Raw genomic sequence first — 16846 nt, forward strand, 5'->3', positions numbered from 1 at the left:
TTTCTTTCCCATTCATATCTCTACAGGCTCAGTTTGAACTTCAGGCATTTCATATCCGCGGGGAGCATGCAGCAGTTACAGCAAGGCTAGAAGAAACCATTGAAAATCTCAAACATGAGATAGAACACCGGTGGCGAGGAGGATGTGAGGAGATGAGAGACGCGTGTGTCTCCACCGATGACGACCACCCTCCAAAGACCTACAGAAATGTGTGCATCCAGACAGACAGAGAGACTTTCCTCAAACCCTGCGAAGGTGAAGGCAAGACCATCAGAAGTAACCAGATAATACCCAAAAAGCTGAATATCTCCTCTTTAAGCCAGCTGTCTCCCCCAAATGACAACAAAGACGTCCATGTACCACTTCAGTCTGTGGAAGGCATCTCACCACCTCAGCCAAAGGCATCACCTCCCCCTCCCGCCCCACCCCTTCCAGCAGCCATCCCTCCCCCTCCTCCTCCCCCCCTCCCTCCCGGACTTGCAGCGTTGCCACCTGTACCTCCACCCCCACCTGTAAGTGCCGGACCTCCTCCACCCCCACCGCCTCCTCCGCCTCCAAGTGCCGGGCCTCCTCCCCCTCCCCCTCCGCCACCACTTCCCAACTCCCCTGCTCTGCCCAACAGTGGGGGGCCTCCTCCTGCTCCAACACCCCCAGGACTTGCACCCCCACCTCCTCCTGGACTCTTCTTTGGAGTTGGCCCTTCTTCTAGCCAATGTCCTCGGAAGCCAGCCATTGAGCCGAGTTGCCCCATGAAGCCTTTATACTGGACTAGAATCCAAATAAGTGATAAAAGGTAAGCCCAACCTCTGGCCCATTCTCAGCTTGTGAATTCCCAGGATTTTGCACGAGTGACATTTTATCCTTACCAGTTGGATATCTGTGTACTGTATTCCATTGTCAAATGTGGTTTGTAGTGAATACCTTGGATTAACAAGGTTGCAGTGTTTGAGGGGGAGAATGTCTGTCTCCACCAGGTCTTATCTGTGTTCTCTACAGACTGATGCTGGGAGAAACAGTGCGTGCAATTTCAGATCCTTCTGTAAGATAAAGCTTCCATTTGACAAACTCTTCTTAGAGAAGAGCTCTGGTGTAAGTTAGAGCCTTCTCCAACATCCCTACAACTAGCCAGTAATCATAAAGACACTGAGCCTGAACCTATACTGCAGGTTCACTGAAGATGTTTAGAATATCTGTCTTGTCTTTAGATGGTATCAGCAACCTTATGATCTGGATATTTAACAGGTACGTGTAATTTTTCAGGTTTTATTAGAAGAACCAGACACAACTGAGTCATTAGCTCTTTAGGTCAGAAGGGCATCCTAAAATATAAAACCTCTGCTTGAACTCTCATCCCCCTAACTGCCAAATGCCCTCCCATTTTCTACCTTGTTGCCCTTCAGAGAAAGTGCCAGTGTGACAAATCTTGCATTTGTATAGCTTGTTAAGCTGGGTTCTGTAAGGCAGCAAGACAGGTTGCTTGGAAACTTCCATATGAACATATTTGGATTGAATTTCTTCTGCCTCCTTTCAGAGTCTGTCAAGAGGACAATGAGAGAGGTGTTGAGCTGCTGCTTGATTAACCAATGTCTAGATTTGAAATTAATTTGTTTGTAAAGGACAACAAATAGAAAACAGATTTTTAAACATAAATATTTGAACTTATTCCCCAAATCGGTGGGTGGTGGTGAATCTTTCAATTTATGTAACATTTTGCCTGTGGAAGGCAGGATGTTAAACAAAATACTGTGAAATTCACAATTATAAAGCAACTGGAAATCACTGCAGGAGGAGTGGGGAGTGACTTAAAACTAAGCATGTGGTGAACTAAGTTGATTATGTGCCTTATATTGGCCCCTTTCCTCTAACCAAAGAATAAGGACCAAGAGTTTATGTGTGGGAAATCCTGATACTTTTTTTTTAAACGCTGATACTTTATTACTTCCCAATTGAATGGTTAAAAAGAGAGAGAGAGAGAGAGAGGGAGAGAGAGAGATCCTGAAGTGGCTCCTAACGATTACCTAAAGTACTATTATTATTCCTTCTGTCCCATTCAAGACTCAGAGGACATTTCCTAAATGTTTCCCAGAATATTTATTTCGAGTTCTGTTCCCTTATTAATGTTCTCAAATTAACGTACAGACATTCCAGGGTGACGAATCCCACCTGTCAGCCGTGGGGTAGTGTGTTGTGACAGCACATGGAACTGTTCCACACCTGCCTCACGAGCCTGTCTCCACTCCATTCCCCTCAAGACTTCATCAGCAACCAACATCCTAGACCGCAGCGGTGGTCTCACAGTACCACTGGGATATGGGCCCTTTGCCCACTGTTCAACATAGGACAAAGTCATGCTGGAGAGAATCATTACGTTTTCCCTCCTTATGTAGTTGGCCATTTTGAGAAAGAAAGCAATTCAATACTCAAGCTCTTATTAGTGTTACTGTAAGTTTAGGGCTTCATTGTTGAGCCAAATGAAAAGTAGGTGAATGTACTAACTTTCCTACGTGAAGACAGCATCATGGCCGCTTCCTGCTGTTCACACATTTAGTCTCTCTGATCATGGGTCCCTCAAAGTGATTTTGTACCCTCAGAGCATGTGTACTTCTTTTAAACTAAAAGGCTGTAAGGATTCTGTGTAGTGTTTTATTCATGTCCAAAACTAAAATTGTTTGGGGTGTGTTTGTTACAAAGAGAAGAAATGGTATTTTGAGTATTTTGTACAACCAGAAGGGTAAGCACTTTGCATAATGTGTGCATGGCAAATTTTAGCCTTGGTCTTCTGGGGAACTGGAAGTAAAATATGATTTTTCTCCATCGTATGTGCACTGTCTCTCATCGACCTAGATTGCTTTTCACTACTCACCTGAACTGATTTTTTTTTTAATTTTTAATTTTTATTTATTTTGAGAGGCAGAGCGAGCTCGAGTGGGGGAGGGGCAGAGAGAGAAAGAGAGAGAGGGAAAGAGAGAGAGAATCCCAAGCAGGCTGCATGATGCTAGCGCAGAGCCCAACATGGGGCTCGAACTCATGAACCATGAGATCATGACCTGAGCCGAAACCACGACTCGGTCACTCAACCAACTGAGCCACCCTGGCACTCCAGGGCACTCATTTTTGGTCTTCCTTGTGAGTATCTTCACCTTCTTCCTCCACTTCTCCCTCCTCCTCCACCATTTCCCTCCTCCCCAATATTTCCTCCTACCTCCTCCTCCTCCTACTTCCCTCTTCCTCTTCTTTTGAGCTAGAATTTTACATTCAGTGATGAGAAAGGAGTTGATCATTATAGCAGATGAGATGGTCTATTGTGAGTGAGTCCTTGTTACTCCTCCACCAAATGCCAATTGCTCCCAACTCACTGAGAGGTAGTATTCCAAAATTCTTCTATTCATTATTGGAAATGCCTTTTCCCACAGAAACAATGTGTAGTAAATGGTGATAAAGCGTGCAAGCTGTCAAAGCCAGTTTACTCTAGAATAGAAGTGAGTTGCAACACTAGTCATACAAGTGTGGGCTCACAGTCTTTGGAGCTGGGGCCAAGCAGTACAGGTGCAGGGATGAGAGGGGAATGGGGTGGGGGGAATGGATGGGTCTGAACAATTGCCCTTATGCATCACACCATCTCTCTCTGCACACCCTCTCCTCAGCTTCCGAGAACCTCCCTGAGGCCCAGACCAGGAGCCCTTAACAGGCTGCATGCTCCAAAATCCCCTGGCTCTTTTCTGCCATCGAGACCCCCTTCCGTAGTGCAGCTGAGATTAACCCTTGAAATTAATGGTGTTCCTGTTCCAAATGGGAGTTAAGTGAGTGGGGGAGGACAGGAGCACATGGATGGATGTACTTCACTGGAAATTTCTAGCTCTTGGGTGATGATTTCACAGGTATTCACTATACTCTTATATGTTGTACATGTCACACATATACTCTTAAATGGCTCAAATATTATATTAGAAAAATTACAATAAAAGAAGTGGAGAGAAGTGAATCTGGACAGATCAAGATGTTCATATTTCATGGGAAAGGCAGACATATAGCAAAATGTGAACACCCGGGTCTGAGAAGTCCATCTTCCCACCTGTTTTGAACATGATGAAAATTGCCTTTTAACATCAAAAAATTGTGTGGGCCATCCCATGTAATAAGAGTTCTTTTAGTTTTCAGTGATGGAGAAAATACATGTTAAAACAAGGGTAAGTACTTAAAAATATTCTGGATCATACTATATACTTACATTTGAAAAACAATGTGTAGATGAAATATTATGTTTGTCTGTCCATGGGTATTAAATGTGTTTAAAAATAAGATAGTAGACATTTGGGGGAAAATGTGTTCTGACTAAAAGAAGCCTGGATGGTAACCTCTCTGAGCCTGCTCTCAGAGGCAGTTTTTCTATACCTGATTTTCCATAGCTTCTTCCCTTTCTTTGTTTCAAAACCAGGGTGCCCCTCCCTGTTTTTTTTGACGACAAAAAAACCCCCAAAAAACCCCAAAAAACAAAAACAAAAGCACAGCCTCCCCATGGCTACTTTAGTTGAAATCCCTGTGCGGACTGGTTCAGTGGAGTTTTTTGGTTTGTTTTCATTGTTAATACTGTTGTTGGGGCGGAGTATTATAAATCAAGTACTTCTAAATGAACTCAGTCTGTTCACAAATTATGGGTCCTGCCCTGACTTGACCCAAGCTAATCCTAAAAATCACTTTTAAAAGTATTAGAAGAAGTCCAACAAGAAGGTAAATCTTAACTTAGGAAAAGGTGAAGAATTTTATTCTGTTTAAGTATTGTTATTAAGAATTATCCCATTAATGGGGTGCCTGGATGGCTCAGTTGAGCATCCGACTCTTGATTTCGGCTCAGGTCATGATGCCAACATCATGGGATCGAGCCCTTCTTTGGGCTTTATACTGGGCCCAGTGCCTTTCTCTTTCTCTCCCTCTCCCCCTCTCGCTTACTTGCTCATTCTCTAAAAAAATAATGAAAACAAGAATTATCCCACGAATGTCCCAGAATTGGTTATCTTTTTAGCGTGTACGTGATGCCTATTTTTACCTATCATGGAAATGCCACAGACTGAGGGAGAAACAGCTTACATGGCCTCGATTATGTGAATCCCAGGATTTCTGGTCCTGCATGTTTTCTCTAGATCTCTTTCTTTTTGATTGCGTCTAATGATCATTCAGTTTTAGAAATGTGTGTTGGCTTCGATGTTCTATAGTATATTTTGACTTAAAAAAAAAGATACAGCACAAAAAACTTTTCTTCCAGCTTTATTAGGATATATATACATACACACACGTATGTATATACACACACACACATATTTTTAAAAATGAGTCATAAAGTGAATTAGAGATTTTACTATATTCTATTCTCATCTGTTTTGATTCTAATATTTAACTTGTCATTTTTTCTTTTAAGCCAAAATGCTACACCAACCTTATGGGATTCCTTAGAAGAACCTGATATTCGGGATACTAGTGAATTTGAGTATTTATTCTCCAAAGACACAACTCAGCAGAAGAAAAAGCCTCTGTCAGAGACCTATGAGAAAAAGAACAAGGTCAAAAAGGTATTGGGTGACTATAGTAATTGTATTTTTTGTCATACATGGGAATTCATTATTGAATTGGAATGCTTTTAAGTCACTGATTGGAAGCTTTGGAAGCTTTTAAGTCACTGATGACGAAAAGAAGTCAGTAGTTTGAGAAATCTGTGCTTATTCTTGCAGGCACACCCGAATTTTCAAACCATTTTCTTAATAATCTGGACTATTTTCCAACTATTCTGTTGAAAAAAATACAAAATTTAATTTGCACTTAGTGAAACTAGTATGCATGTTCTATGGAAAATGTTTTACTCATTCACTTATGTATAATTTCGTTCATCTAGCAAATGTTTCTTGGGAGTGTATTTATGCCAGGTTTTGCTTTAGGCCCGTGTGGTCCAATGTGGTAGCCATTAAGCACATGTGGCTGTTTAAATTTAATACAGTTGGATAAAATTTAAAATTCAGGCCTTCATTGTCACTTGCCACTTTTCAGTTTTGTTTTTATGGCTAGCGGCTACCATATAGCACAGATTTAAAAAGTTGTCATTATAAAAAGTTTTATCGGATAGCACGGTCTGAGCATCTGGGATGCTTTGGTGAGAAAACCCCAAAGAACCTTGGCCTGTGGCACTTATATTAACAATCAGCATTACAAACGAAACATTGAACCATGTGATAGAGCAGGGTACGGAAGATGGATTTGGGCACGGTTGGGACGGGGCTGCAGTTTTAAGTGGAGTGCTCAGAATAGTTCTCCTGGATACGTTGACTTCTGAACAATGACCTGGGGACTTGAAGTCAGAGGCCGCCAGCCTTACAACAGAGAGCAAGTTCAAGATTCCCCACGCCATCAGGCAGATGTGCAGTTGAATCGCAGCTGAGCCATGTGCCAGCTGTGCAACCTGCCTCAAAGTTCTTCCTCTCTTTGCCCCATCCCCTCCCTGTGACATGAGGTAATGACTACTCACAGTGTTATTGTAAGTAGTTATTAAATGAGGTAATTGATATGTCCTGCTCAGCACAGTTCCTGACACAGTCAGCCCCCAACAAATGACGGCTACTCTCGTCATGTTACTGTTGAAGTCACTGCTGTGATCTCTCGGCGTTAGCATTTTGATGATAGCATAGCTTGTGCTGGGGAAAAAGTATAGTTCACCTGTGGCTCTGCTATTGATTTGCTCTGTGAGTCTGGGCTGCTCATCTGTATTCTCTAGGCCATATTTTTTCCTTTTCTCTAAAACAAGATTAACAATATCTGAGTGTACCTGACCCACCAGGATGTTGTGAAATTGAATTGAAGAGATTTTGAAGGAAATGTTTTGAAAAGTGTAATAATGAATGATGTTATCATCAACGCTTTATTGTTAAATTATATAGCAGGCTTCATCCATCAGTTCCTATCTCAAGTAATATTATGATTATGAAATCAGTGTGCCTTGTAAGGGAAAATAGGACCAAAACCCGAGTCCAGTTTTCTGTTAATGAAATCAGGTTCTCCCACTGACTTGAGTTACAAATGAAAATCATGATCAAAGTCTTTCACCTGTCAGATTCATTGCAACTATGTTTTCATGAGAAAAATGTGACACCGGGAAGCCTGGGTGGCTCAGTTAGTTAAGTCCGGCTCTTGGTTTTGGCTCAGGTCATGATCTCATAGTTCCTGAGTTTGAGCCCCACATTGGGCTCTGTGCTGACAATGCGTAACCTGCTTGGGATTCTTTCTCTCTTCCTCTCTCTCCCCCTCCCCAACTCACGTGTGCTCCTCCCTCCCCCGCCTCTCTCTCTCTCACAATAAATAAATAAACTTAAAAAAATAATAAAAATGTGATGCTAAAAATAACTAAATATCAGCTCAACTCTTTTAAGAGGACATATTGCATGAAACAATTCGAATTTTTCTAATAAAACTATCAGTTACTGGTAAGGAGTCAACTAATATATATATTATATACTATATATATATGTATTATGCATATGTACTATATATAGTATATAGTATATGTATATACATATATATACATATATATACAGAAGCAGTAGTCTTCTGTGTCTATAGATGGTATTTAATAAACCAGCTGGCCCTTAAAGCACATTTATTTCTATCTTGTATGAATCTCACTGCATGCAAATACGTGATATATATATATATATATATGTATATATATATATATATATATACATATATATATACATATATATACATATATAAATATATATATACACTAGTATGTATATATATGTATGTATATATGCTAGTATATATACTATATACTCTCACTGCATGCGAATACATGATATATATATATACATATAATACTATACATATGTACATAGTACTATGTATACATATGTATACATATATATACTATACATATAGTACTATGTACATATGTATAGTATTATATGTATATATATCATGTATTCACATGCAGTGAGATTCATACAAGATAGAAATAAATGTGCTTTAAGGGCCAGCTGGTTTATTAAATACCATCTATAGACACAGAAGACTACTGCTTCTGTATGAAAGGCCAAAGAAGAATGTCTGTATTCCAAAGCTAGCCTAGATTTACCTCTTCCAGGGAGCCTCTTCTGGCTAACCAGGAACTCCACTGAATGTTTTCTTACACAATATCATATTAAACTTACTTTTGTCCTCTCTTTCTTCTCGGATTGGTATTACCCCTTTGTTTCTCCCTCTGGATGCTTGGTAACATGTTGTTTACTCATAAAGCTAATTATTTCTGTTTTGGCAAATGAGTATTTTTAAAACATCAAAGAATTTGTTTTTTTTGAAACATCAAAGCATTTGGTTGTTTATTCTTATTTCTTATCTCATAATTGTTTGCCTATTCAACAGAGGATTTCCACTAAGGCAGTTAGTACTTGATATGTTTATTTTGCTTCCCTGTCTGAGGGGGAAAATACCCTTCATTTGAACTCTTTAATCTTTCTGAGCAGCAAGGTTGCGGGCATCCTGTAGAATCTGTGCACGTATATAGTCTTCACATTTCTCTTGAGGTAGAGGCAGACATGTACATCTACTGGGCTTTCTGGTCCTGAGACTGGTTGGAGTTTTCAGTGAGCTTGTGACTTACATTAGGGCTGAGATTTTAAGATTAAAACAATGAACTGAATCAATGCCAAAAGCTCTAAGCCTGTCCCTTAGGAGCCTTCTCTCCATGCCCTTGGTCAGATTTCACGCATCAAGATGGATTCCTTGGTCTCCTCTCAGAGCCAGGTTTTTTATTTGTTTGTTTGTTTCCTTAAAATGAAAGTGAAAGTAAATTACAGAGTTTCTGAGCAGCTGGGGAGTTTCAGCATCAGAGGCCAACTTCATCAGCTTAACCACAGCATGATTCCCACACAAGATGACCAGGAAGAACCCTGGCCAAATCGGTCTTGTTTATAGTGATTGGAGTGGAGTGTATGTTGGAGATTTAAAACTCCAGCATTCTGAATCTTGGCTGTAGGGGCTCAGCCAGCATGGAGACCTTTATGTGAATACCTCTTAAGTGGAGCTGGTCTTCCTTCCTCTGTGCAGGCTGCATTCCTTGTTCGGAAAGAACTGTCAGAACTGTTAAGATTCCACTGAACTCAAACTCAGATACTGGTTTCTATTTCTCCTTCTCTAGGAGCATTTGAAGTTCCCATCGCCAGTGGTGGCTGTCAGTAAACAGATACATACACTCTTCAGTGGGGCAGGGATCCCGTCCTGTAATATCTTCTAATCTGAAAACCAGAAGGCACCTTCCCAGCCACCAAATTCAGTACCCTCATTTGGCACTCGAGAAACTGAGACCTGGGAAGATGACATGACTTCGAGGGTTTGCACACTTGTAACTGGAAAGGTGTTAATAGTGACAGACACTTGAGAGGATGTACAAGAGCCTCAGGATGTGCCTTCATTTCCCCTTAATTTAAACATGAATTTGCCCCATCAACGATGGTCACATATTTTATTGGGATGAATGAGCCTACATCTATAAATGAGAATGGCCATTATTAAAATCAACAAATACAGGCACACTTGGGCAAATCCAAAGTATTTCCTACATTGTGAAATCAGCCCAAGTTTTTTTCTTTTTTCAAAGTCAATCTTCTAATAGGAAGCTAAATCTTAGAATAAAAAGAGGCTTTAGGTATCGCTCCAACAACAATATATATATAGATTTAGAGCTGTTTTCCTTTGACTCTACCAACTATTTTATTTTTTTTAATTTTTTTTTAAATTTTTTTTAATGTTTATTTATTTTTGAGATAGAGACAGAGCATGAACAGGGGAGAGTCAGAGAAGGAGGCACAGAATCTGAAACAGGCTCCAGGCTCTGAGCAGTCAGCACAGAGCCCGACGCGGGGCTCGAACCCACGGACAGTGAGATCGTGACCTGAGGTGAAGTCGGCCGCTTAACCGACTGAGCCACCCAGGCGCCCCCCAACTATTTTAAATATTAGCTGTAGGGGCCCCTGGATGGCTCAGTTGGTTAAGTGTCTGACTTCGGCTCGGGTCATGATCTCACAGTTCATGGGTTCGAGCCCCGTGTCAGGCTCTGTGCTGACAACTCAGAGCCTGGAATCTGCTTCAGATTCTGTATCTCCTCTCTCTCTGCCTCTTCCCCTCTTGTGCTCTGTCTCTCTCTGTCTCTCAAGAATGAATGAAAATGTGAAATAAATAAATATTAGCTGTAATACACAGATTTGTATTACGTACTCAGGCATGTGCCATCCTCATTTGTGACACCAGACCATTCTGCCACTTTGACATGGCAGTCACCAAACTGAGAACGGAAGCTGCAAACATCAGCTCCTGTCAGCACCACCAACACTCAGTACCAGCTCCTTTTTTTTTTTTTTTTTTTTTGGTCCCTGATAACCTTTGTGCACATCATTTCACTTTCCCATAGTTTCCTTTTCTATAAAATGGGGAATAGCAACTCTTTACAGGCTTGTTATGAGGATGAAATGAAATCATGCTTATGAAAGTACTTTATTTCCTAGAAATGTGTATTAATCGTCTTAGTTTATGGACTAATGGGAACGTTTTATGAAGAAATTCTTGAACGTCATTCATTCCCAAGGTTGTTGAGGAGTCTTAAAACATTAGTGTGTCCATTCCTGAAACTACTTGCAAATGGTAATCTCTAGACCATTCCTGTTTTTCAGGATTCATCCAATTCTACAACTTCCCTTAATGACACATGCAGACATCTGGGAGTTCATCTTACATTGGTTTAGGTAGTCGTTTGCACTGTAGAACAGAATTTCCCCTGTCAATATGCCCTACTTCTACGGTCTCTAAGTACATTTGTTCCTGGGAAAGGTAGCTCGGCACCTTGACACTGAGCCAGGAATCTGCCTTTATTGTCTGCGAGGCGTCCTCCTGGTACCTGTTGGGGAAGTGGCTGCTCTGGTGCGCTTTCCAATTGCTTCCTAAACTCGCCCTACAACTCACAGAAATCAGCAGGACCTGTCACTGTTCTTCCTGTCTCGAAAGGCCACGATCTCACTTTGGATTATAAATAATCTCTCGCTTGTTCCCTCCTCTGTAAGTTACATAAAATCATTCCTTTCCCTCTGCCTTTTTCATAGATACATCTTAAGAATTAATGAGATAAAGGCTATTCCCTAAGCCCTTTGGGGTGGGGGAGGGCAGCTGGAGAGGGGTGGCGATGGTTCAGCAGACACTAGTCTGTTGAAACGTCCTGGAGCCAAGAGCCTTCAGTTGTAATTTGGTCACTTTGGCGAGGATCATAGCTGTAACTCTCAACTCCCAGACTTGGTGTCTCAGTTTGGCAGGGAGGGGAGAAGAGTGGAAGGAGAACATTGTTTGGATGTCTGAACGTAAATTTATAGGGTTTTCATAACCTGTTGCCTTCCAAGTTTATATAATTTCAGCTTTTGTATACAGAGATAATTTCTCTGGGCTGCCTCGGTAAGGTACGTGCACGATTCTTCCCCCAGGAGTGGGGATGATTTGCCAACCCCTTTATATTTCTCGTGTGTTTGAAAAATGAGCAGTGAGGTTAGGGGTTATCATATATAGAAATGAGTGAAATAACTTGCCCGCGTGTTGATTGCACCAATATATGATCTTGAGGTGGTGCTATGTCCAGATTCCTTGAGTGATAGCTAGAATGATAAGGGCTTTCCTGTTCTTCAGCTTAACGGCAGCTGACTGGCCAGATCTACCAAAAGCAAACAGGAGCTTCTATTCCATGACAGGCACTCGTTTACAAATGTTCTGCCTTGCAAATTTTATTTGGAAATAAGGTGGCCCAAAAAGTTAAGTTGTACTTTTACTTTATTTATATATATATATATATATATATATATAAAAGGTGGCTAGAGCTTGTCAAGTATGGATATCAATGATTCTTTCAGAATGTTAAATCTGAATATTATTCTTGGAGTTCAACTATATTTCTCTGTTGGCTGTTAAAACAGTAACAATCTGGACTTGTACCTCAAGCCAGCTGTAGTATCCTTAGGATGGTCATTACCTCCCCCAACCACAAGAGGGCATCTTAGAATGCCAAGATACAACGTTAAATTCGCTTCTTAGAACAGGGAGAAGGGGAAGTTGCAAGAGAGTAACGGCCCCTCAGCACCCTCCTGAGTCGTGTTAAGTCTCTTCATTGTGGACCATGAGAGCAAGTTATCCACACGATAAGGTGACAAGTATTGGGAGCCAAGTCCATATTAGGAAGGCTTGTAGGTATTAACAGAATACAAGTTATTATTTGACATAGTTCCTGTGCTTAGAATGAATGATTGCAGTATAAAAATGCATGAAGTATCAGACTTAGCCCTTTTGTTACTGATCCTGGAATCACCTCCACAACACACATTCACACACACACACACACACACACACTCACACTCACTCGTATATACACTCACACTCACACACACAGAGCTTCTTAAATCTTCCATATCTAAAGGGAGTGAAGATTTATTTGAATAAAGATTTTGTTTTGAAAAACAAAAACATGATTAGATATTACAAGACAGGCTATGAGAGAATCGTTCTATGTATATATATTTTTAATGTTTGTTTATTTGGGGGGGGGGGTGGGGAGGAGCAGAGAGAGGCAGAGAGAGACTCCCAAGCAGGCTTTCCACTGCCAGCGTGGAGACCTGACGAGGGGCTCCAACTCACAACTCAGGAGATCAGGACGTGAGCCAAAACCAAAAGTCGGACGCTTAACCAAGTGAGCCATTCAGGTGCCCCATTTATACTTTTTAAAGTATCCTTCCTCCTGGTTGAAGAAAGTTTTTTGAATTCTTACATAGATTTTTCTGGACCTCATTCATTTATGCTTAATTTGGGCCCTTTTCTAAGACTGTGACATGGGATGGAGCTAGACAGCAATTTAAGGCTGAATGCCAATGCAGTGACTCCTCTGGCCTCCACTTTGGAGCTAGAAGGATGTGAGGCTATTGCCAGAACAGGCAAAGACCTTGTGTGTGTATTTAAGTCACAAAACCAGGTCACTGGATGCTTTCTCAACTAAACTCGTACATGCTTTGCAAAGTGCACACATCTCCAGTATACACTGTGCATACATGTGTTCTCACAGGTTCATGCTTAATATGGACAGAAATCAGTCTTAATAATTCCTTGCATTTATGTAATGTCTATCAAGTGAAGATGAGAAAGATTTCAGTAGTGATGATAATAGTTAATGCTAAGTAAGTGGTTTTTGGTTAAGGACTTGGCATGTATTAACTTCTTTAAGAATAACAAGAACCCAGTAAAATGGTTACTACTATTATTCCCATTTTGTAGGTGAGGAAGCTTCAGCCTAGAGGGGTTACATAACTTGTCCAGCCTCAAACAGCCCTTAAGTGGTAAGGAAATGAATTTAACAAGAACCCCAGAGCTTGTGGTCTTAATTATTTGACAAATGGTCTGTTGGTCTAAATTTAACTACAAGTCCTGACTTCAAGTTCACTTGCAGAAGGCTAAATTTTATTCCCTGGTCATTGTTTAGTGAAAGAAGCAGCGGCTTTCATGTCCATAGACCTGCGTTCTACTTCTGGCTCTGACCTCAACCAACTACTGAATTTTGGGCAACCTCTTTAAATTCTCTGGGTCTCAGGTCTCATCTGTCAAAAGATGCAAACTTAAATTTTTTTTTTTAACGTTTATTTATTTTTGAGACAGAGAGAGACAGAGCCTGAACGGGGGAGGGGCAGAGAGAGAGGGAGACACAGAATTGGAAGCAGGCTCCAGGCTCTGAGCCATCAGCCCAGAGCCCGACGCGGGGCTCGAACTCACGGACTCACAGACCGTGAGATCGTGACCTGAGCTGAAGTCGGACGCTTAACCGACTGAGCCACCCAGGTGCCCCAAAAGATGCAAACTTTAATTTGATGAATTACAACGATCTGGTCATTACTTCACTTCCACTTTACAAATAGGAACACTCAAGATCCACCAACTTTCATTTCACCTATGAGAAGATAGACAAGACAATTAGATGGGAACCAACATCTCTGTGCTCAGGCACTGTCTGATAGATCGAGCTGCTTGACAGCATCATGGCACATCGTATGAATCACAGATGTGCAGGAGCTCAGGGAATGTTTGCCAATAGCTCCTAAAATAAAGCAAGTTTCTGTATGTCCTTGGGGAATTGAAGGGCAAGGGAATATGATGGGCAGGATGGCCATGGAAATGCACCAGAGATCTTGTCTTAAAGGTGAGTAGTTCGTAGTAGCTGTGTGTCCAGTCACGTAACCTCTCTGGCTTTAGTTTCTGTAACTGTCGGGGCACCCGCAGGGTACGTTTTTAAAGGTGCTTTCCAGGGGTGCCTGGGTGGCTCAGTCGGTTAAGCGTCCGACTTCAGCTCAGGTCATGATCTCACAGTTCGTGAGTTCGAGCCCTGCATCGGGCTCTGTGCTGACAGCTCAGAGCCTGGAGCCTGCTTCAGATTCTCTGTCTCCCTCTCTCTCTGCTTCTCCCCGGCTCATGCTCTGTCTCTCTCTCTCTCTCTCTCCTTCAAAAATAAATGAAAACATTAAAATTTTAAAGGTGCTTTAAAGATGGAAAATATCAGATCATCTATGTGTGGACACCTTCCCACACACATCTTAAAACTGAGTGTCTACAAGTGTGTGAGTAGAAGAAACTGCACATTCGGCCCTTCATCAGTGAGTAACACGGGATAAAAGGCAAACCAAACTCACACCACAATTTTCTTCCTTCAGAGATGCCATGCATCCCTTCTCACCCTTGTCTCTACTTAACCAAAAATGCATCTGGCAGCACCAGCCATTGGTCAAGTTGGCCAGCCCCCATTGGCTGGTGCAGCCCTTTGCCATTAGGCCCTTCTCGATCTCTCTGAGTTTCCAGGGTCCAGAGGCCAAGCCATGCCTTCAGGTTCCACTGGACAAAGCTGTCCATGTGTTTCTCAGGACCGTCTGCCTTGACCCCACTACCAAGGCCCCACTTTCAATTTTTGATAAAATACCTTCTGGCCCAGAGCTTGATTTCAGTTAGGCCTGACCTGATTTCTCTCCAGCTGAGGCTAATTTGCATGGCTGTAAACACAGGGCCTTACAAAGCTCACCAACTGTGATAAAAGCAAGGGAAACCTGAGACCACTAGAAACTCAAAAACCCGCCTTTGCCTTCGGTATCTGAGCCTGACTCTGAGTCACGCCTCAGCCCGGGAGGTTGCCAGCGTGCAGCAGCTAAAGAAATGTTATTCTGATTGATCTGATTAGGGCAGCAAGGTTAGCCATGGTCAATTTACAAAGACAGTATGAGAAGAAATCATGTGTGTAGCCATGTTATGGGTCAGCGAGGCCCCTGCCAGAAGTTATGAAAAGCCACAGCTCTGCCAGGACCATTATCAGATCTCCTGGGTGGGGTACAAATGAGATTGGAAGGTTAGGGGCCCCTTTGGTGGAATGAATGACAAAAGGGATTGGGCTGAGAAGAGCTAGTGAATCATGCTAGCTTCCAGCTGGCTTCCTTAGCTGCCAAGCCCCTTACATGTGAGTGGGAGAGCCTGGGAGTCCCCAGTGCGGTGTGAGGAGGACTGTCCTTAGCTCCTCACCGCAATGGAAAGGAGAGAGTGGAAAGGCTGATTTGGAAAGAACATGAGGCTCTAGGTTGACCCACTGAAACAGCCAGATGGAACCTATTGGGTATTTCGAGCCCTTCCTCCACCCAAGAGTGGTTTAATTGGGATCTGGCTCCAGGCTCTGGTTACTAAATAACCTGAGTTTTAGTGTTTTCATTTTCATTAATTAGCTTTTATGCTAGGTACCTTATTAGTCAATTAGGCATTTTGCATGCGCAAAATATCCTAGGAGGTGAGAAGGGGGTCTTTAAAAATAATTTAGAGCTGCAAGTTCCAGGGGGTTAATTCATGACCTAATTATCACATCACTTTTTACTCTCTTGTAGACTCTAGCACAACTTCCTTAGTTTACAGCAAGCACAAAAACTAACTTTAAAACTTTGCTTTCAGATGGTTGTTGCATTCATGTTGATTTTGAGGATTTTGGATCCTCCACTCTGGGTGTGGTTCTCTTTTACCCTGCCCAGTTTAGGAACATAAATGTTACTTACAACACTGGGATAAGGTGCATTAATTAACAAAGAAAGATTTATTTAAAATGTAGCCAACTGAAAGCCACATTACTTGAGCTGGGGCTCATTATGGATCACTCTGTACTATAATCATCTTACTAATGGAAAAAATGAGACATTGCGATGGTTGCTTAGAATGTGATTCAGAATGTAGCAACAGAATGTCCAAAGCATAGGATGTTTAGACTGATTTAGTAAGATCTTGGAGAAACTGGACCATGTGACATCTTTGTTGTCTATTATGTATTCTCTTGGTGTGTGGAGATGTCTGACAACTCAGCCCTCAAGGACGGCAGCCATTCATTTGCCACCAAAGGAAGGGGTAGGCGTCTGAGGCTAAAGGTACATGTGGAAGGAGATTGGTACAAACCCCCTGCACTGGCCTGTGAGTCCTCTCAGCTGAGATCTTGGTGTTTGCCCCCCAGCCACCAGGAAGCCAGGGACAAGGCTGTTGTAGGAGCCTGATCGCCTGGCCCCTGACCGGCTGCTTCCTCCAGCACACCCTGAACCGAGAGCCACAGCTAGTCTGAGTATGGAAAGTGGTAATGGAGTGGTTCAACGTGGGTTTCTTTCTAAGTCATCACTTTATTCATGGGGCAAGTCCCTTCATCTTAGGCTCCTTTGGACAGTTTCCTCTTCTGTGAGGTGAGAATAATCACAATACCTACTTGAAAGGGTGATTGTGAGAATTAAAATAA

The 16846-nt window shown here is 42.0% G+C and overlaps 1 protein-coding gene across 3 annotated transcripts in view; it reads left to right on the forward strand.

Moving 5' to 3' along the window:
• Positions 1–16846, forward strand: part of FMN1 (formin 1) — a 427872-nt gene that overhangs the window by 225897 nt on the left and 185129 nt on the right. For all 3 annotated transcript variants that reach the window (XM_049611644.1, XM_049611645.1, XM_049611646.1), the window contains 2 exons: positions 27–793; positions 5414–5564. In XM_049611644.1, coding sequence (XP_049467601.1) covers positions 27–793; positions 5414–5564 — 918 coding nt within the window. The remainder of the gene's footprint in view (positions 1–26; positions 794–5413; positions 5565–16846) is intronic.

The sequence above is a fragment of the Panthera uncia genome (assembly GCF_023721935.1).
Source record: "Panthera uncia isolate 11264 chromosome B3 unlocalized genomic scaffold, Puncia_PCG_1.0 HiC_scaffold_1, whole genome shotgun sequence".
NCBI classification, from domain to species: domain Eukaryota; kingdom Metazoa; phylum Chordata; class Mammalia; order Carnivora; family Felidae; genus Panthera; species Panthera uncia.